General features: G+C 30.9%; 2 protein-coding genes across 4 annotated transcripts; both read left to right on the top strand.

Moving 5' to 3' along the window:
- Nucleotides 1–481: 481 nt before the first annotated feature.
- Nucleotides 482–3646, top strand: LOC107432898 (L-ascorbate peroxidase 2, cytosolic). Of its 3 annotated transcripts, none has more exons than XM_060812490.1 (10): nucleotides 482–647; nucleotides 880–1038; nucleotides 1157–1331; nucleotides 1437–1502; nucleotides 2307–2331; nucleotides 2443–2525; nucleotides 2625–2704; nucleotides 2887–2989; nucleotides 3090–3148; nucleotides 3291–3646. In XM_060812490.1, the coding sequence occupies exons 2-10, from the start codon at nucleotides 920–922 to the stop codon at nucleotides 3307–3309; spliced, it is 729 nt and encodes a 242-aa protein (XP_060668473.1). In that variant the 5' UTR covers nucleotides 482–647; nucleotides 880–919; the 3' UTR covers nucleotides 3310–3646. The 3 variants fall into 3 exon arrangements, with proteins under 3 accessions (XP_060668473.1, XP_048320651.1, XP_048320650.1); XM_048464694.2 differs by having other exon boundaries at nucleotides 486–717; nucleotides 2307–2355; XM_048464693.2 differs by having other exon boundaries at nucleotides 488–647; nucleotides 2307–2355.
- A 9175-nt stretch (nucleotides 3647–12821) lies between these two features.
- On the top strand, nucleotides 12822–20491 carry LOC107432897 (probable LRR receptor-like serine/threonine-protein kinase At1g67720). The gene is made up of 15 exons (XM_048465433.2): nucleotides 12822–13344; nucleotides 14022–14550; nucleotides 14886–15391; nucleotides 15592–15724; nucleotides 15848–15919; nucleotides 16035–16103; nucleotides 16180–16251; nucleotides 16463–16531; nucleotides 17053–17207; nucleotides 17304–17545; nucleotides 18365–18491; nucleotides 18560–18628; nucleotides 18750–18936; nucleotides 19220–19355; nucleotides 19891–20491. Exons 1-15 carry the CDS (start codon nucleotides 13266–13268, stop codon nucleotides 20224–20226), a joined length of 2781 nt encoding a protein of 926 aa, XP_048321390.1. The 5' UTR covers nucleotides 12822–13265; the 3' UTR covers nucleotides 20227–20491.
- Nucleotides 20492–20753: the final 262 nt, after the last annotated feature.

Here is a 20753-nt window from a genome sequence, read left to right as displayed (position 1 = left end):
TGTTCTCTAATAATGCAAACCTAGTTTGCTCCTTTACTTATAAGAAAACTAATCTGTAGCTCATTGTATTGCTAACTATACAACTAGTTTAAATACCTTTGAATCCTGGCTTTAAGTTAGCCTACAGCGGCTAAATCATGTTCTTCAGGCTGATGGTTGTATTTCGGTCTCTTAATTTATAAAATCTCTTTTTATATCAAAAAATAAAAAATGAAAAATAACTCCTCAAACTGACACAAAGCTCTCCCACGGATTCGTAGCAAAAAAAACAAAAACTCTCCCACAGATGCGAAACCGCCAGTCAAGCAATGCCATCCGTAATCTGTGACACGTGTTCTTCCATAATTGGTTTTCCGCTTTCATAATTTCCCGCTTCTAGGCGGCTAACCAACCGCACACAGTCTTAAACCAAAGCATGATACCGGCCGCTCAGAAAAAAAAAAAAAAAAAAAAAAACGTGGCAAGTACCCAACCGGATAATTAAAATGATCAGCGGGCCAAATTGAGCGCTAGAACCTTCTTGTCCTAAACGCTTTCACCATATAAATACGGCCCACTTCGGCCTGGACCAACTGAAACTTGTGTTCGTTCGACTCGTGGCATTTTCAGTTTCTCATCCTTTCTAGCGAGATCGTCATCCAGAAAAGGTCTGCAAATTTGAACTTGTTTTTTATCCCAATTTACCATTCCTTGCTATGTTTGGTTCCCGAGAAAAACGTAAGAAACTAGTGCAAAGGGAAATAAACAACATTATGCTAATTTACTACACATATCTCTCTCGTGGCAGAGTAATTTAAGTTTGAATTTGATCACTCAGTTTCCAGTCTTCTTTTTTCTTTTTTCTTTTTTTTTCTTTTTTGGTTACTTTGAATTGATCAGAAATCTGAATCGGCGACAAGATCGATCGTATTTCTTCGTCATGGGAAAATCATATCCGGCTGTGAGCGAGGAATACCAGAAGGCGGTAGAGAAATGCAAGCGGAAGCTCCGAGGACTCATCGCTGAGAAGCACTGTGCTCCTATAATTCTAAGATTGGCGTAAGACGAGCTCTGTTTCTTTTCTTCCTATAGTTTAATGGTTTTTTTTTTTTTTAAATTTTTTTGTGGGTTTGAGAATGAATGAGAGTTTGAAGGTTCGATTTTTGGTGATATGCAGATGGCACTCAGCTGGAACCTTCGACGTGAAGACGAAGACAGGAGGACCGTTTGGAACCATCAGGCACCCAGCGGAGCTGGCTCACGAAGCCAACAATGGCCTTGATATTGCGGTCAGGCTCTTGGAACCCATTAAGGAACAGTTTCCCATTTTATCTTATGCAGACTTCTACCAGGTATTTGTTTAAAAGCCCATACAGCCAAAAACTTGAAATCAAAAAGTTTTGCTTCATTATTATTATTATTATTATTTTATTTGATATGTGAACTGTAAATTGAAGTTGGCTGGAGTTGTTGCCGTAGAAGTTACTGGAGGTCCTGAGATTCCTTTCCACCCAGGAAGACCGGTTAGTGAACCTTCTAATTATTCATATTGTTTTATATATATATATATATATATATATATATATATATTGCTGTTGGTAATTTATTCAATTAAATTTGTTGCTATTTATTTCACTAGGTAAATTATAGGATTTTTTTTTTCCCGTTTTATATCGTTCTTTTCTTTTGCGCTTGAATTACTTTAACTATTGGTCGGCCTAAGGAATTGATATGATGAAATTAACTTCCCTGTTTTTTTTTTCTTTTTTTTTCCTTTTTTTATTGTGGGTGAATGTGATGAAATTAACTTAGTTGAGTTTATATAGCTGTCCATAACAACGCCAAAATGTTATTATATTGGACATGATGAGGAAGAGCCAGATAGTGATATGTCTTTGGTTTCTTTATTGGCTGTGCAGTTTGGACAAAATCGCATTTGTTTTATTTCTTAATTTTTGTCACTCAAAGGCTCTATAACTTTGTATTGGTTATTTGCATGTTCCTTAGCCCTAAGTCTAATCTCTAAAATGTTGTATGAGGAAGAGTTCTAGTATATAGCTATCGGTGCAATCAGCAACCATGTCACAAACTTTATATTAGAGACATTTGTGTAACTTTCAAATATTGCTTTCCTGACCTTCTTGCTGACCTTTCACATAATGAATAAACGTAAGTGGAATGATGTGCCGTAGTGTCGAAGATTTGTTGCATGGTCAAAACAATTAATTCTGTTCTGCACTTCTAGTTATTAATGGTGTTATTAGCATATGGAGGAGATCCTTTAATATTACTTTGCCTCACTAATATCTAAAAATCTTTTATCTCAGGACAAACACGAACCACCACCTGAAGGTCGGTTGCCTAATGCCACTAAAGGTTTGTAATTAAATTCAAGATCATTACAAGTGTATGATGACAAACTGAATGATGACCTTGATATGATTGTTGACAATAAAAATGTAGGTTCGGACCATTTGAGGGATGTTTTTGGCCACATGGGTCTAAGTGACAAGGATATTGTTGCCTTATCTGGTGGTCATACGCTGGTCAGTCGATTAGTAAAGTCTACCTGCTATCTCATTATTACAGAATCTTACCATCTTAATCATGCATCATATTACTTTGTCTTTGGGATTTTTTGGCAGGGAAGGTGCCACAAGGAGCGATCTGGATTTGAGGGACCCTGGACAACCAACCCTCTAATCTTTGATAATTCCTATTTCAAGTAAGATTTATTCATCATTCTCAGCTTGATTTGACTTGGTGCTATTTTATTCAATTTGATGTTTATACCTGATATAATTGTATAACCATATGTTTAACATTGTTTTGCTATTTTACTTTGGCAAAGACGGTGATGTAAATTGTACACTCAGTAATGCTGGTAATTTTCTTTTTAAAAAATAGGGAACTTCTTAGTGGAGAGAAAGAAGGTCTTCTCCAGCTGCCATCAGACAAGGCTTTACTGGAGGACCCAGTCTTTCGTCCCTTGGTTGAAAAATATGCTGCGGTACTATCTCATTATACTATAGACTTAAATATCTTGGATTCCTAAGAATGCCATGATCGAGATAGTTAATAAAACTTTGGCTGTGGTAATTTTGATCTAGGATGAGGATGCGTTCTTCGCTGATTATGCTGAAGCTCATTTGAAGCTTTCAGAGCTTGGGTAAGTAGATAACAACCTCATTATTTCTTTCTATATATTTCTTCTCTAATTTTTCCTTGAATTAGTATTTCGTTATCTGTGGTCTCTTGTCTTTTACATTGATTGTAAATTTGATTAATTGCTTTCACATTTCCATTTTTAGCTTTGCGGATGTGGAGTAAAGAAATTGGAAACAAGGCTGGTCAAGGCTCTTGCCTGGTGTTTGGTGTTATGTGTAGTCTATTCCTCCCGTTTGGTATCTTAAACTAGATAGTATTGTCTGAGAGCTTGTATCGGTAGCTTTTGCTTTTCTGTTTATGTTCATTGAGCTTGTTTCGTGTTGAATTTGGTGTAATACTTGATGACAACGGGTTATTCAAAGTTGTGCAGTTTGCATATCTGTGTTGCAGAACCTGCTCACTTCCTGAGGGGCCGACTTGTAATTAGATATAAAAGCACGTTCATATATCTTAGCTTGGTTTTCCGGAATGAAATAGTATGCCTTCTGGTTTGTGTTCATTCTAGCTAGTTACATATTTTTAAGAAGCAATATCACTGTCCATCTATTAATTATTTTTTTTTTTTTTTTTTTGAAGAATTTTCATATATACTGTCGATTTTTAATTAGTTATAAATATATTCTTTCAAAAGATTTAAGCCTAAAAATTTGGGCAATAATTTTGTAGCCATTAGTTGTAAGGGTAATTTGGCCCAATGCAATCCAATTTGCTAATATATAAATATACATATATATTATTTTGTCACTTTTGGTGTGTAAACTATAAAGAATACTCATATAGCCCTTATTTCAACTTCTCCAATGTTCTCATTACCCCCAAAAAAAAAAAAAAACTTATCCAATGTCCGCCTCAGTCTTGCATCTCACATGCTGTTTTATTTAAAATAATAATAAATTAAAAATAAATAAATACGCTTGCCCCTTTTTTGGCTAAGCCTACAAGGGAGTTTCGGAGTTGCGCAGCTCGTTAATTATCGAAGAGTCCTTTAGTAATTTTGCCGTGGAAAGTATTTTTTCTTAAAAATTCATATAGGTTTTCTCAACCCAAAAAAAAAAAAAAAAATCTGATTTTGGGGAAACACTGGGTAATAGATTTTTTTTAAGCATCTGTTTTTTAGATCTATCCAAACCAAAATTAAAAATATAAATAATTAAATTATATATATTTAAATTTTATGTTATTATCTGTAATTTTATTTGTAATGCAGTATGCAAATCTTATAACTTATCATTAAGCTTTAATTTACTTTCAAATGTTTACGTATTCTTATATATTAGCTTCTTCTTCTTTTTTCTTTTAAACAATATATACATTTTAGTAAACCAAGTATTTTACATAATGAAAACATTCAACAAGCCAAGGTTGTTGTTCAAAATTTAAAATTCAAAAATTAAAAAAAAAAATTTTAAAAAAAAAAAGGAAGAAGTTCAAAATTGATCAACCAAATCAATTATAAATTAGACTAGGTTTCATATATACGATGGTTTGGTTTTGATTAAAACAAAAACCAATTAATTACAAATGGAATTAGATTGGTTATTTATAAATTAAGTTAATTCCCAACCGAATATTTTCTATATTTTTTCTTAGATATGAATTATGAGGGCAAAATACATTCTAATAAGCAACATAAAGATTTTTTGAAAAAAAAATAATAAAAATAAAAAAGGGTAATGCTAGTGGTACTATAAGACAACCAAATAATTAAACATATAATAAACATATAAATCTGATAAACATTTTGAGTGATTTCTTTGGTATCTCTTTCTAGCGTTATTCCACAACAACAACGAAAGAAGAAGCAAGTGAAAAACAGTTCTACACGTTTATGTAAAAGCTGTAAAGTTGAAAATTTCTAACGGGACCCTATTGAGCTCATTACGCAAATATTTATTGGGCTCCCAAGGTAGCATTGGGCCAAATTAATTTAAGTGCAGGCCGTATTGAGTTTTAAAACCACTCTTGGTCTTTGATCTGAAATGGAATTTCGTAATGAATGAACTGGACTTTTTTTGTCACGAGGGAGCTGACCCTATAAGATTTGTTTTGTAGCTATGATTGTTTTAGCTGTTTATTCCTTTTTATTATTATTATTTTTTATTTTTTTTCTCTCTTTTTTGGCTTTTATCAATTGTAATGTCGGTAAAGATGCTTTTCCACGGTCATTCCCCTGATGGTATTCTGTGGCATGGATCTGAAGAGATTGCACTTGCTATCTTGTTGTTGACCTGGTCAAAAAGATTCAAAGCTCAAGCACTTCTATTCCTATGTATGGGTTCGCTGTATATTCTTTGCTTTACGCTAGGATATGGGTAGCATTTTTGGCTTTACAATTGGTTATTGGCTTTGCAAACCAAAACCAAATGTATAAAATATTATTGGAACTCTAAAAACATGTTTCTTTGATGAAAGAACATGAAACTGTGTTGACAATTAGTAATGGTTAGAACTTTACAAATTAGTTCTATTTTTTCATGCATTGAATTATGGGATTGAAATTTTAATTAATTTAAGTCCCAAGAATTTTCTAGGCTTGTGTGTAGAATTTGAGGTTCGATTTGCAACTGATAAATTTGTTGTTAAAATATAATTGTTGTGATCAATATATATATATATATATATATATATGTATGTTAGAGTTCGAATCTCCTATTTCTATAGAAAAAGTGAAAAATGAAAAACAAATGGTTGTTGGATAGCAATTATTTTTTATATTAAGGAGTGGCTATACGGAGTAACATATTATGAATTGTTACATCAAGATCATTCTAATATATGCACATTGTGAAAAGCAAATTGGTCTTCATCATTTCACTAAAAAGTTGTGCATTTGTACAAAATTTCAACCAAATCATGCCAATTACAAAAAGCTTAATCGGAGCACACAACCACCAGAAATGCCATCATTAAAATATACAAGTCAAGTGGTTGCCCTAGGTATCCTTAAGCACTAAGAAATGTGTATTTTTGTTTATTATACCTAAAAGGTGACCAATGAAAGCTGAGAGTGCCCCCAGTGCCATTTTGTAGAGCTTGATTCCAAACTCCAAAGTCCAGCAGGTAAAAGTATAAAAGCGGAAGCATTAAAAAATGGGATAAATCGATCATCTTTTTATAAAGTTTTGATCAAAGATGAGCATTACACTTTGACAGAGGGCAAACCACTTACTAAAAGTATTTATACAATGAAGCAAGCATGTGAAGCAGTCAAGAGATTTTTTTCATATATGTATATATATATATATATATATATATATATATGTATATACATATATGTAATTAAAGTTGGGTTAGTATAACATGATATTTTTAATATTATTTTTTTTATTTTTTAAATTATATTATTGGTTAAAATTTAAAAATTGATTAGATATAGATTTAGTAATATATTTTAACTTTATTTTAAAAAAAATAAATTCTAATAAGATCTAATAATTAATAAATATAATTTTAAATTTTAAATTTTAATAGGATTTAAAAGCTAAAAAAAAAAAAAAGCATTTGATGTTAATTTTGATATAAACCTGATTTGAACATAATCGATATATATATATATACAGTCATATCATATCAGTATAGCTTGACGGTTTTAACATTAAAATCTTCTTTTATTGGCTTTCATATTTCATAAAAGTTATGATTTAAAATTTAAAAATGATTAAATATGGATTTAGTGATATATTCAAATCATATTTAAAAAAAATGAAGTCTATCGAAATCCAGTAACCAATAAATATAATTTTAAATTTTAGCTTTTAATATAATCAAATAGTTAAAAAATAAAATTTGAATGTTGCTTTTAATATTAAGAACTTGTTTTAGGCTTGTCTATATATACAGTAAAATCTCTCTATAATTAAATTGTTGAGACTAAACTAATTTTATTAATATAATATGCAGTTAAAAATTCTATCTTCTAACACATCCTTTGCAATTCTTAATTAATCAATTTATACATTTTTCTATTATGAAAGAATTTAGAAATAGTTTAATTTAATATATAAATATAATCTTGTAGACCACGGTATTGAAATATAAAAAATTTCATGCAAAAAGCTTTAAACATGCTGGAGAGGCTAAAAATATTTTGGCTTCAACAAAAAATTTTCCATAATCGTTAGTTATTACATACTTTCAAGTTTTAAAAAATAAATTAACATCCCAAACAAATTTATATAAATATTTTATATCATGTTAATCTTTTACCATATATTATTTACAATATCCAGATAAGTATTATTATTATGTGCAAACAAAATTCTTTAGAATTATTTTTAAAAACTTATAACTTATTATAATATGAAGTTTATTTTTATCTATAATTGATTTAAATAAAGATCAAATTTTTTTAGAAAAATGTTATTTTCCATTATTAGTGAATAATCATAAATGAAATCTAGATGCCAAATGATAATTTAAATTATTACTATTAAATAGTTTGTTTTTAAAATCTTAACATAAAAATAATAAAATTATATTTCACAATCAAAATCTAACACATATACTGTTGATAATCATCCATAATAATAAATAATAAATTTTAATTTTTTATGATCAAATGGATGCTATTTCATTATAAAAATATTTCATTGCATATATATATATATATATATATATACAAATTTCAAAATTGCGTTGCCAATTTGGAGACTTTAAATTTGACTGATTCCTATTTAAGCTTCCCATTTTTTTCTTTTTTACTTTGTTTATATATATATATATATATATAGAGAGAGAGAGAGAGAGAGAGAGATACATATATATTTTTTATTTTGATCCATGAACTGCTCCACGTTGTGGCCTTACATATTGATTCAATTAAGGTATTCATGAATGTTCTCTTTATTTAGCATATAAATTTTGTTAAAATGTGCCGGATAACCTTTATATTTACAAGAATTACACATTCATACTTACCAAATATAATCATACCAGATTTACTTAAAAATAAAATTAACTTAATTTTAAAATGATTATTAAGCTCATTTCTTTTTTACAATAAAAAAGTATGCATAAAGTGCTAATGTTTGTTAGCGTAGATCTCCTTGTCAAAAAGAAAGTTTACACATCATTCAAAAAGTTACAGTGGGAAAATTCCTTTTTTTGAAAAGAAAGAGTTAGAACAATTTTCAAAAATAGTAAATGTATTATAAGTTTTAATTTTCAAATAAATAAGGGAGTAATGAAATCTATGATATACATATATATTTGAAAAGAAAAACTTATTAATGGAAAAAAAGGATGCAGAACATAGTTGAAGTAAATCAAGATCTTTTAAATAACTTTAAGCTTTAAAAGTAGGAATTAAAATTACGATTTTAACAAATATTTAAGAAACTTAAAAAAGATTTTAACTAAACAAATTTAAAAAATCAAAATATAAAATTTCCTTGGTCATTTCTACTTCTTGACAAATAGATATTAGGTGTAAATTGTTATTTATTTATTTATTTGGCTGAGAGGACTGATCAACATGTAAGAATTATCATTAGTTGTTATTATTATCTGAATTGTCCTAAATGAAATATCATATAAGAAGTGTACTAATTTTCAATGTATAAAATGTGTAACTGGCATAGTAAAAACTATATAACAAGGAATTTCTTTTATTTTTCTGTCAAAAGATTCAGTTGACAAATGTTAGTGGTGCTTTTCATGGTTTGTTTGATTGACAGTTTGACAAATGGCTCCTTGGCTCTTTGGCTCCTTATGGTGTTCTATACATCTCCATCATGCAACTTTGACCACTTAATCTGTGTTTTAGCATAAAAAGTGAATACATAGAAACTTGTGTAAAATAAACACAACAATTGTACAAGAATTGGAACAAAATATTCACTTGGAATTGGAATCTTCTTTTAGCTAATCAACATCAAACATCCAATAAAATTTGTATGGCATCCCAATGACACCCCATGCCAAATCAAAGCCACACACAAAATAAATAATAATAATTAGCAGATAAATGACTTTATTTATGTCAACTTCACAAAATATTCCAAATTTCCAATGCCAACCACACCCATCTTCTTAATTATTTGACACTATTTATTTTACCTTTACTTGGCGTGAATATATAATATAATAATCTTATGTGAGACCCTCTTCAAGACTATTAGCCTTTGCCTTATCAATAAATAAATAAATAAAAGACCATTAGCTTTAGTTAAGCTTGTATCAAACTATATTTAGTTTTTGATAAACAGTAAATTGATTTTAAAACTAAAAAGTATTTATTTTTCTACTTCCACTAAAAAAGGTGATTTTTCCTATGCTATGATCAAATAAGAGCTTATATGCTCGTAATGGGTTTTTACTTTTTCTCCACACTATCAAAAAATATATAAATAAAAAGGTTTTTGCTTTCCTCTCCCTCCTTCCATCAAAATTCTAACAATTCTCCATAAACATGATTAAAAAATAAAATACTAATAAATAACATCAATAGCTAGAGATGTGCCAAAAAACTAAGCTGGCTAAACTGACCAATCCTATCTAATTAATAGTATTCTAAATGGTGGGAAAAGGCATCGTCTAGGCATGATGCTTTTAGATAAGTCTCTTATAGTAACAAGGTTTAGAAAAAAGCAATCAATGCTGGGTTGAACGTCTAATACGCTCCTAGGTCCAAGGCTTTTTGTTCAAAGTTTTTTTTTTGTCCTAATATTATTTTTAAAAAAATGTTAAAAAACAATTCATAAGAAATTAAAAAATAAAAATAAAAAATAAAAAATATTGTTAAAAAATGAAAACTTTTTTAAGATTAAGTTTTTTTTCTTAAAAAAAAATAGAAACATAATATATAAGGATGAAAGAATTAGACAGAAAATTTAACAAAAAAAGGAAAAAATGAATTAGAAACTTTACTAGCAAATAATACTAGTAATGCACATTCATGGATTGCCGAAAATTGTGATGATGATGAAAATGATGATAAGATGGAGAATGATATGTTACCACTTAAAAAAGGTTCTAAAAATGCTCAATTTGAAATTAAGGAGCCTAAGGAAATTGATTTTGTATCGGATGACATGTAAGATGAGTTGGATAAGATGTAAATATTGAATTAGAATCCAATAAAGAATTAGATAATAGTTAGATTATAGTAATAGTTAAAGTATGTATTAATCTATGAATTCTTAGATACTGATAGAGTTTTAAAACTAATTTATTGTTGGAAATTTGGAAAACATAAATTTTTATAAATCTATTATGATCAATTACATATTAATTCATATTTATTGCCCATACAAAGGTAATATAAACTTATATATATATATATTTTAACATTTAAAATATAAATTATTTTATTTATTTAGTAGCCTTATAATAATTAAAATAATAATATAATTACGAAATACCTTTTTACGCCTAGACATGTATAAACTCATAAGGCTTAAGATTTGATCTTGCCGCCCTCGCGACACCTTACATCTTTTAAAACATTTAAACTTATTTGAATTAGTTATTTTATTGTAATTATATTTGTTAAAACAAAAAAAGAAAAGAAAGAAACTGCTTCAAACCAGAAGCGATTAAAATATAAATAATTAAAATACATATTCAAATTAATAATATTTTTGTTTGTTTTATTTAATATTTATATTCCTCTGCATTATTTAGTTAAAAAATAATAGTTGTAACCAATTTTGTTTATTTATTCTATTCCAAAATTAAGTATTTTCATTTTTAAAAAATGTAATAAGATTTTTATAAAAAGTTTGACTATCTTTTTACCATAAAAATACCAAAATCTAAGGTTTCATCTATTTAATATTTTAAATTCTAAAATTTAATCTTTACAAACTTAAGTCTAAATTTAATCCAAAACTTATTCTCTACACTAATTCAATATAAAGCGATATTATTGCTTTGGATATAATTGGATTTGATAGAAATCAATTTAAATTTTGAAAGAAAAAAATACTATTTTTAACTATTAATAAATAATTATTTATAAAATTTGTATTTCAAATAATAATTTAAATAATTTATTTTTTAAAATACAAAACCAAATTACTAATGAAATGGATTTATTATTGCCAAAATAAACATCTCTACAACTAACTATAATTGAATATTGACTTGATACGTCATGACCAAACCGACCATGTCCGACAGCCTGGTCAATCCCTTATCCCAAATTCCAGCCACTACGGGGACCCTACACATTAAATGAGAAAATTAATAATTGTTTCGCAGGTAAACGCTCAGAGCAGCTTCTTCTTTCATTCCTTTTTCACATCTCTGTCGTTTTCAATTTCCTTAGAATCAACACAATAAATCATTAGTTCCTTCAGAAGAAGTCAAGAAACATAATTCTTTATTTCTCTATTCCTTCATCTATATATATATTTTTTTTCATTTTGATCAACGATGATTGATTCTTTGTTTTTTTTTTTTTTTCTTTAATCAGAGGGTAAAGAAGTTAGTACTAGATAAACATGGTGCATGTGATTGCTTGGATTACATGATCTTTTTATGCTTGGTTTTTTTTTTTTTTTTGGGGGTCAATTATTTTTTTGCTTGGTTGTATGTGTCTGGAATTTAGAACTTATAATATAATTTTCTTCCCTAAACTAGTCTTGTTTGGTCATATTCTGTCCAAGAATATCCACTGCATTTATTTATATTATATTTTTTGCCAAAATCGTGATTGTTTTGATGCCCCTCATCTTTGCATGTATTGCAATCCCTCTAAATCTAATCATATATATATATATATATATATAAATTTCTCATTTTTGCAATTGCCAATATAATGAGTTAAAAAGAAAAACCTTTTTAAAACAAGTAAAAGAAAGTGTAAACTTGCTAGCAGTTAGAAAATAACGAAAAAGAAGAAGGTAATAATAGGGCCATTAAATAATGTGACAGTAAAAAACAAAACATATCCTAAATTTTTGAAAAGGAAATACAATAACACTGTTGTAAAAAATATATATATTTGGTAAATAGCATCATTTAAAAAAAAAATAATTGATCAATTTACAATTTATGGGATTCAAATTTAGATTTCCAGGTGATTATTTTGGAACAAGAAAAACAATTTTGAAATTTTTTTTTTTTGAAAAAGACATTTTTTAAATGAAAGAAAAAGAAGATAAAATTGGCGTCATCATATTTGTATACAAAATTTTATTTATTAATTATTATGTTTTTGGAAGAATACGAAAAGCTCAATAAGACTTGACCATATTATTTGGGAAACAAAAAAATCTACAATTATACAATTCAGATTCAGATTTTCCAGTTCCAGGTGGAAGTTAAAAAAATAAAAAAATAAAAAAAAATTGAAAATTGAAAATATAAAGAAGAAAGAAATGCGTGGAGCACAGTACAAAGGAAGGGAGCGTGGAGGAGAGGGAGTCCAATAATCAACAGAAGGAAGACCGAAATTAGACGGAGTTGAGGCAAGAGAAAGTGAAAGAGGCCATAATAAATTAACCAAAAAAATGATGATAATAATAATAATAAAGCAGGAGAGAGGAGGAGATGATATGATGTGACGTGGAGCAAAAACAAATGGTGGGGGGATGTGGACCCCATCTAGCATGGACGAATCTCGTCCTTTCGATTGGTGCCGTATATGTACCAACTGCTGAACTTTTCCACATGATAGTGTGACATTCCTTCACTCTTCTCCCTCTTTTCTTTTTTTTTTTTTCTCTCTCTCTAACCACCATACCCATGACTGCGCCAGTCGCCTCCTTGTCTTCCTTCGCAGTGCTTTTCACACCTGTGGCTCCCACATTCCCCCTCCCCACCACCACCCCAATACAACACCACCACCAGCTTTCCTACTCCTGCAACGCACCGTCAACAAACCTCCTCCGCCTCCCTTCTCTCTAAAATCGTTCACATTGTCTCTCTCTCTCCCCCCCAAGAGAATCCACTTCTTTTTTTTTTTTTTTTTTTCCGGTTTTATTTTATCCATTTCTCAAAATGCCCTTCTCGTCCTCAATGGCAGTTTAGCCTTCTCTCTCTCTCTCTCTCTCACCTTTTTAATTTTTATTTTATTTATTTTATTTTTATTTTTTTCTTATCTTCTTCTTCTTCAGCCGTTTTCGTTTTTCACTTCGTTTCTCTGTATTTTGTTTTTTTTTGACACTCCAAAAATGGCGAGCAAGCTTTTCGTCTTCTTTCTCGTTTCTGCTCTACTTCTTGTCATGGATTCATCCTTTGCTCAGATGCCAGGTATGATTCATGAAACACATATATATGTACACGTATCCGTATATGTGTTTTGTAGCGTCGTCTTTCTCGTTCCTCTATGATTATTGTTCTGAGTTTTTGAATTCTTTTTTCGGTGCTCTGGATTTGGAGTGCTGGATGTTCTTTCAGATTCTCTGAGTTTCGACCTCCGTTGTGGAAAAAAAAAAAAAAAAAAGATTCTCTGAGGAAATTTGATTCTTGCTTTAGTGGAAAAAAGAAAAAAAGAAAAAGAAAAAAAAAAGGTTCTTGATTACCTAATATTCTTCACGGAAGAACAATCTTTGCTTAGTGTGGCCTATCAAATATAATTCTCTTTTCAGTGTTTAGAATTTTTTTTTTTTCCCTTTTTTCTTGGTTTAAATGATGATTTTAGCTGACCTTAGCTCCTAAGTTGAAGTTGATAGAATTTCCTACTTCAATCAGCTACACTAACTTTAAACTGCGATCTTAATTGTTCTGTTTGGATCGGAAATTTGGAATTTCTTGAAGTTATAAAAGAATTTTCTGGGTCTATGTCATTGTCTGCAGTAAAAATAATAATAATAATAATAATAGTAATTGCCAGAAACAGTTCAAGATTGGATTGGATTTTTATTCTTTTCAAACAAAAGCATTTCCAACCACTGCTGATGTTTACTATAATAATCTTGTCGAAGCAGGGTTTGTGAGTTTGGATTGTGGAGGTAAAGAAGGCTTCAGAGATGAACTTGGACTCGAATGGAGTCCTGACAATCTTAAGTATGGAGAAACAACGAATATATCAGTCGAAAACGAGTCCCGAACACAATATATGTCGCTGAGGCACTTTCCTGCAGATTCAAGAAAGTATTGTTACACGCTTAATGTCTCAAGTAGGACTAGGTACCTTATCAGAGCAACATTCTTGTATGGTAACTTTGACAACAATAATGTTTATCCAAAATTTGACATTTCTATTGGGGCAACCCATTGGTCCACCATCGTTATCTCGGATGCTAATACTATTGAGATGAGAGAGCTAATTTTTCTAGCTTCAAGTCCTACTGTCAGTGTGTGTTTATCCAATGCTACAACAGGGCAGCCTTTTATATCCACCCTTGAGCTTCGGCAATTCAATGGTTCAATGTACTATACAGAATTTGAAGCCCAGTTCTACCTTAGTATCTCGGCAAGGATAAACTTTGGTGCTGATAGTGAAGCTCCAATTAGGTATGCTAAAAAATATCAGGTTTTGGAAGTTCTTTGCGACCTGCTCTACTGAATGCATTTTCATGTGATGCACCATCAAGCCTTATAATAGGAAAAAATATATATATATACGTACGTTGTTTTAAGTATTTTTTATACTTGAAATGCTTTTCAGCTTAACAATCAGAAAGTTGATTTAGAAAGTTAAATTGGTGAAAATGATAATACTTATGTTATTGCAGGAAATAAAAACTTGCAAAAGTTTTCTACCTTGCCACTTTATCGTGATGTGAGAATTATCTTTTTCATTTTTTCTTCGTTTTTATTTCTAAAGAAAACCTGTTTGTTAATTTCAGGTATCCTGATGACCCTTTTGATAGGATATGGGAGTCAGACTCTCTGAAGAAAGCAAATTACCTTGTTGATGTTGCTACTGGAACTAAAAAAGTGTCAACCAAACTGCCAATTGATGTTAACAGGGATGACAGACCACCTGTAAAGGTTATGCAGACAGCTGTGGTAGGAACAAATGGATCATTAACTTACCGGTTGAACTTGGATGGCTTTCCTGGTCCTGGATGGGCATTCACCTACTTCGCAGAAATTGAAGATCTTGCTCCAGATGAATCCAGAAAGTTTAGATTGGTGCTTCCGGGCAATCCTGAAATCAGCAAGGCTATAGTTAACATTGAAGAAAATGCTCAAGGAAAATATCGTCTCTATGAGCCAGGATTTACCAATCTTTCCCTTCCTTTTGTATTATCTTTTAGGTTTGGGAAGACATCTGATTCTTCCAGAGGGCCTCTCTTGAATGCAATGGAGATAAATAAGTATTTGGAGAAAAATGTCGGGTCTATAGATGGTAAGTGCAATGCTCATTTCTTAAGTGCATGTATCATTTTACTTCTTGATCTGAGATCTAGATTTTCGGGTACAGTACAGTTACTACTTAAGAGGTGTGGTGTGGTTTGGGTTTGTTTATGTAGTTTGTTTTCTTAGGCACCATTTTCCGATGAACTTTTGAACAGGCATCTCTAATACTGGGGTTTGTATAAATTGTAGGGGACATTATTGCTAATGTAGTTTCAGGCTACTTATCAGCAGACTGGGCCCAAGAAGGTGGTGATCCTTGCCTGCCAGTGCCGTGGTCTTGGGTTCAATGTAACTCAGATCCACAACCAAGGGTAGTTTCAATGTAAAGGTTAATTCTTTTTTAAGGTTTAATTGATGTCATTATGCTTCTGCCAAATCCTATGCTTCTTAAAGTAGAAATTTCTCCAATCCAATCACAACTAATTTGTTGATTCATATTTGGCAGTTTTTTGTCTAAAAAGAATTTGACTGGGAATATCCCTTCAGACTTGATAATGTTGAGTGGACTAGTGGAATTGTAAGTTTTTGCATAGCATATTGTTTTTTCTGGATGATGGTTATTGTTTGCAAGTCTAGTTCCATGAAACTTGATGTTGATAATAGTGCCATATCCATTTATCTTGTGGTTGCAGATGGCTTGATGGGAATTCACTGACTGGTCCAATACCTGATTTCAGTGGATGTGTGGACTTGAGAATTATGTAATGTCAAGTGACTTTTCCTTATAATCATGTATTTATAAAACTTAAGCTAATCAAAGATCTTTGCTTTGCATAGTCATCTTGAAAACAATCAATTGACGGGTCCACTGCCTTCCTCCCTGTTGAACCTGCCAAATTTAAAGGAACTGTAAGTTTTGTGTTACATGTATGTTAGTTATGTCTGTTGGAGTAATGCAATATGCATAGGTTATTTATGGGGTGGCTGATTTTTTATTTTATTTTATTTTATTTATTTTTTCCTGTGTATGTAATGGTTGTTGCCCTCTTCTTCTTCCTTTTATTTATTTATTTGAGTTAAAAAGCTTATGGGTTTGGTTTACCAATTATGATAACTGCAGGCATGTGCAAAACAATTTGCTTTCTGGAACAGTGCCGAGGGGTCTTCTCAATAGAAACTTAGTTCTGGAGTAAGTATTACTTGCTGCATGTAAATTTGAAGGCCATAAAAGCATCTGCATGTTGAAAAGTGTACAAAATTTAGCATGCTGACATATATTAGTAATTGATCTGTCGAGCATAAACTTTTATTTTAATTTTTTGCTAAATAAGCATTGAATTGTTCTATAAATTATTAATTGTGTCCATGCGTTACAAGCTGTCTTAAAACAATAGCTTAGTTATTGGAACTAACTTAACATTAAAAGGAAATTTCATTAAAGCTATTTAGGACACCGATATGGTAGGATTCATGAGTTAGGAAGAAAGTCCCTAAATACATTCTTTTGGGCCTTCCAATTTGTTACCGTCCATGTAATTAGAGAATGACAGATGAAATGCAGAGATGGTGTGAACTTTTATTGTTATGAGAGTTATAGGGCTAGGTTTGCACTCGTGCTTCATGATGCCTAATGTTGGTTGATCAAAACCATGTATTCATTTCTTTGATATATTTATCAATACTCCTACATCCTTCTTTTGGTCTATGCAGCTATTCTGGAAACATTAATCTTCATAAAGGGAGTGCAAGTGGGAGCCGCGTTAATATTGTTGTTGGTTCATCAGTTGGTGCTGCTGGTCTGCTTATAGCTACTATTGTGTCTTTCATTTTTATTCGCAAAGTGAAGAAAAGACATCCTGAAAGAGGTATGAATCTGGATTCAAGTTAAGAACCTAGATGTCATTGACAAGTGAAAAAGGAAATGAAACTAAATCAAAACAAGTTGCTTAAATTTGTTACAGATCAGCCTAGACATACCCTACCCGTTCAAATGCTTGTATCCTCCAAGAGCAATGCTCCCGCAGAAGCTGCACATTGCTTTACCTTTTCTGAAATTGAAGATGCTACAAAAAAGTTTGAAAAGAAAATTGGTTCTGGAGGTTTTGGAGTTGTGTATTATGGGAAGATGAAAGATGGTAAAGAAATTGCAGTGAAAGCTCTAACCAGTAATTCCTACCAGGGAAAGCGAGAGTTTTCGAATGAGGTACTTATTCCTATTATTGTAACTCATCTGTATAATGAAAGTGTAATTATCTTTCCTCCCCCCTCCTCTATGTAGATCCTTAAACCTTTCTGCTACTTGTACTGCGTTGCTTCTATATTTGGCTTATTTGTACAACCATTCAAACATAAAGTGGTGGTGTGAGATTGTTTGATAACTTTAGCATTGAACTTTGATGAAAACACCTAGAAAGTGAACAGAAGGTGAATTAGAGAAAGGATGGTGCGCAAGGTTATGAGGGAGCCCTTTTACATATTCTGGAAAGTTTGATAGCTATTATCTAGATATGTGTGTCTGGAAAGTTTGACAGCTATTATCTAGATATGTGTGTCTTTTTTTTTTCTTTTTTAAAAAAAAAATAGAAAACCTTAAAATTATGTTTTGTTTATAATTTCTTATCCTTTATTGGCAAGTAGTAAGTAAAAACAGGAAAGAAATTTGAAGTTTTCTTATCTTATTTTCTCCTCTTAATATAATATTGTGGTACGTTAAACTTAAATATCTTATTGTATTGTGTACGTTAGGACTATCTAATGTTTAACTTGATTACATGGTTGGGTCCACTTCTTAACAGCTTAACTTTGTAATTAGTGGTAACTATAACACAGTATTAGAACTCTGTTGTTTATAATTGAACACAAAATTGGCAAGGTCTTTGGGTTCGATATTAACTTGATCCACATAGTTTGACCCACTTTCTACCATGTTAAGCTTTTTGGATTAGTGGTAACTTGACAATCTTGTTTATTAAACCTAATAAACAGGTTCTTAGGAACTGATTCATGCTTCTGCTTAATATAGGTAACTCTTCTTTCAAGGATACATCACAGGAATCTGGTACAGTTTCATGGATATTGCCAAGATGATGGGAGAAGCATGCTTGTTTATGAGTTCATGCATAATGGAACTCTCAAGGAACATCTTTATGGTAAGTTTACTTGTAATGAAGTCAATCTGTTTGCATTTCGATGGCCAACCTTTACATTTTGTTTGTAGGTCCATTAACACGTGGACAAAGTATCAACTGGCTCAAGCGTCTTGAGATTGCTGAAGATGCTGCTAAAGGTTTATAAGCTATAGGATTTTGAAGTACTTAATTTATTTGTTTGTTTGGTTTTTAACTGTTACAGAAGGCTTTCCTTTAAAATAGAGTTGCACTGACTCATGTGTTTCCTTGCTTGTTCAGGGATTGAGTATCTTCACACAGGCTGTGTTCCAGCCATTATTCATAGAGACTTGAAAAGCAGTAATATTCTTCTTGACAAAGACATGAAAGCAAAGGTTTCAGATTTTGGTCTCTCTAAACTTGCCGTAGATGGAGCCTCCCATGTGTCAAGCATAGTTCGTGGCACAGTAGGCTATCTAGATCCTGAGTAAGCCCTTTATATGTTTCCATAAACATCTTCTCTATGGTTAAGATCAGTTTAAGCATCATGTTTTACATGCGATAGAAAAGATTCTGCAACAATCATATATGATTATTCCACATTGAACGGCTTTGTGGGTAGAATACTCCAGTTTATTATTTATTGGTGGTAAAAGGTTTTTCAACAGAAAATCATGCTTATAAAGACAAGACCAAACTCAAGTTTTGGTTCAAATTTCTACATGCTATAACTCTTTAAGATAATATATAATTTTTTCTTCTGTATGCAGGTACTATATCTCTCAACAGTTGACCGATAAGAGCGATGTGTATAGTTTTGGTGTCATTCTTCTCGAGCTGATATCTGGTCAAGAAGCAATATCTAATGAAAATTTTGGTGTTAATTGCCGTAATATTGTCCAGTGGGTAAGTCTTTCGTTAGGAAGGGTAATTTAAGAGCTAAGAGCTTGTTTGGCCATCTCCTATTTAAAATAAAAAATAAAAAAAATTCTGGTTTAGACACCCAATTTTGTGCCTCTCAAAGACGATTTTCATTTTTGAAATTTAAAAAGCAATTTTGAAGTACGTGGTCAAACGAGGGCTAAGCTTATGATTTACATATATATTTTTTTTCCTATGAACAATTCACGTTAATCTATTATCTCTATGCCTAGTTGCATGATAACACCCTTTGATATTATTACCATTCAAGGCCCCGTTTCCTTGTGGGTTTTCCTTACTATTCTGGTGTCCTTGAAGGGGGCCAAAAAAAAAAAAAAAAAAAAAAAAAAGGAAAGTACCCGATGCAAATCTGATACATGGTACAAAAAGTAATATATTGTCATTTATGTAACTTCTGAGAATCTAATATACATTTTATGTTTTTAAATTGGGCGACTCTTTTCTTCATTTTATTGCATTTAACTTATTAGTGACTATGTTATCTGCTTTTATAACTCAGGCAAAACTACACATTGAGAGTGGTGACATTCAAGGAATTATTGATCCCTCTCTAGGCAATGAATTCGACATCCAATCAATGTGGAAGATAGCCGAGAAAGCTTTAATGTGTGTTCAACCGCATGGATATATGAGACCATCAATTTCAGAAGTTCTCAAGGAAATCCAAGATGCCATATCAATGGAAAGAGAAGCTGCAATGGTAAGAGATAGTAACTCTGATAATACATCGAGGAATTCTGCTCATTCGTCACTGATGTTAGGTTCTCTTGATATGGGTGGAAATGACAATTTCTTGTCACTTGACGATACTATCGCACAGCCAAGCGCTCGGTAGTTATTTTGGTTGGTGTATCAAGTACATAATTTTTTATTTTCCGTTTCTTTTCTGGTTGTGTTCTTTCTTTTATCCTGGATTTGCATTTAAAGAAAACCCTCTTAAGCCATTCTGCCATGTGTAGGTTTGGGAACCACCTTCTAACACCCAACCAAAAGAAAGAGGAGAAAAATATGTGTATTATTTTATGAAGTTGTAAATTTTTGTTGACAAGTTTTTTCCATAATTGATGCTGTAATAGCTGTATTTATTTTTTGAGTGATTACAGCTTTGCCATTAGAAGTCGCCTTGTAATTAGAGTTGGAAGTTATATGTGACATGTTCTTAAGATTCCGTGTTCACGGTTTAAATAATAGACTGTCGAATAATCAAAGGAAATCAAGGTATTAAGAGCCCTTTTGGTATTAATTTTAACGAAGTTATATAAAAATAATTTTATTAGATTTGGGTGTTTGATAAAACTACTAATGCTGCATGTATGCAATAAATTTATTTATCAAATATAAGTAATACATGTAAAAATATTA

The sequence above is a fragment of the Ziziphus jujuba genome, chromosome 11 (assembly GCF_031755915.1).
Source record: "Ziziphus jujuba cultivar Dongzao chromosome 11, ASM3175591v1".
Classification (NCBI taxonomy): Eukaryota; Viridiplantae; Streptophyta; class Magnoliopsida; order Rosales; family Rhamnaceae; genus Ziziphus; species Ziziphus jujuba.
The sequence above is the reverse complement of the archived record's forward strand: the minus strand, read 5'-3'. Positions and strand labels throughout refer to the sequence as shown.

Bases quoted from the DNA above. Each gene is read 5' to 3' on its own strand.
- LOC107432898 (XM_048464694.2), top strand. From the start codon at position 920: ATGGGAAAATCATATCCGGCTGTGAGCGAGGAATACCAGAAGGCGGTA. The intron at 1,332-1,436 runs GTATTTGTTTAA...TGTAAATTGAAG, and splicing joins CTTATGCAGACTTCTACCAG to TTGGCTGGAGTTGTTGCCGT. The intron at 2,356-2,442 runs GTTTGTAATTAA...ATAAAAATGTAG, and splicing joins GTTGCCTAATGCCACTAAAG to GTTCGGACCATTTGAGGGAT.
- LOC107432897 (XM_048465433.2), top strand. From the start codon at position 13,266: ATGGCGAGCAAGCTTTTCGTCTTCTTTCTCGTTTCTGCTCTACTTCTT. The intron at 17,208-17,303 runs GTATGAATCTGG...AATTTGTTACAG, and splicing joins GAAAAGACATCCTGAAAGAG to ATCAGCCTAGACATACCCTA. The intron at 19,356-19,890 runs GTAAGTCTTTCG...TTTATAACTCAG, and splicing joins GCCGTAATATTGTCCAGTGG to GCAAAACTACACATTGAGAG.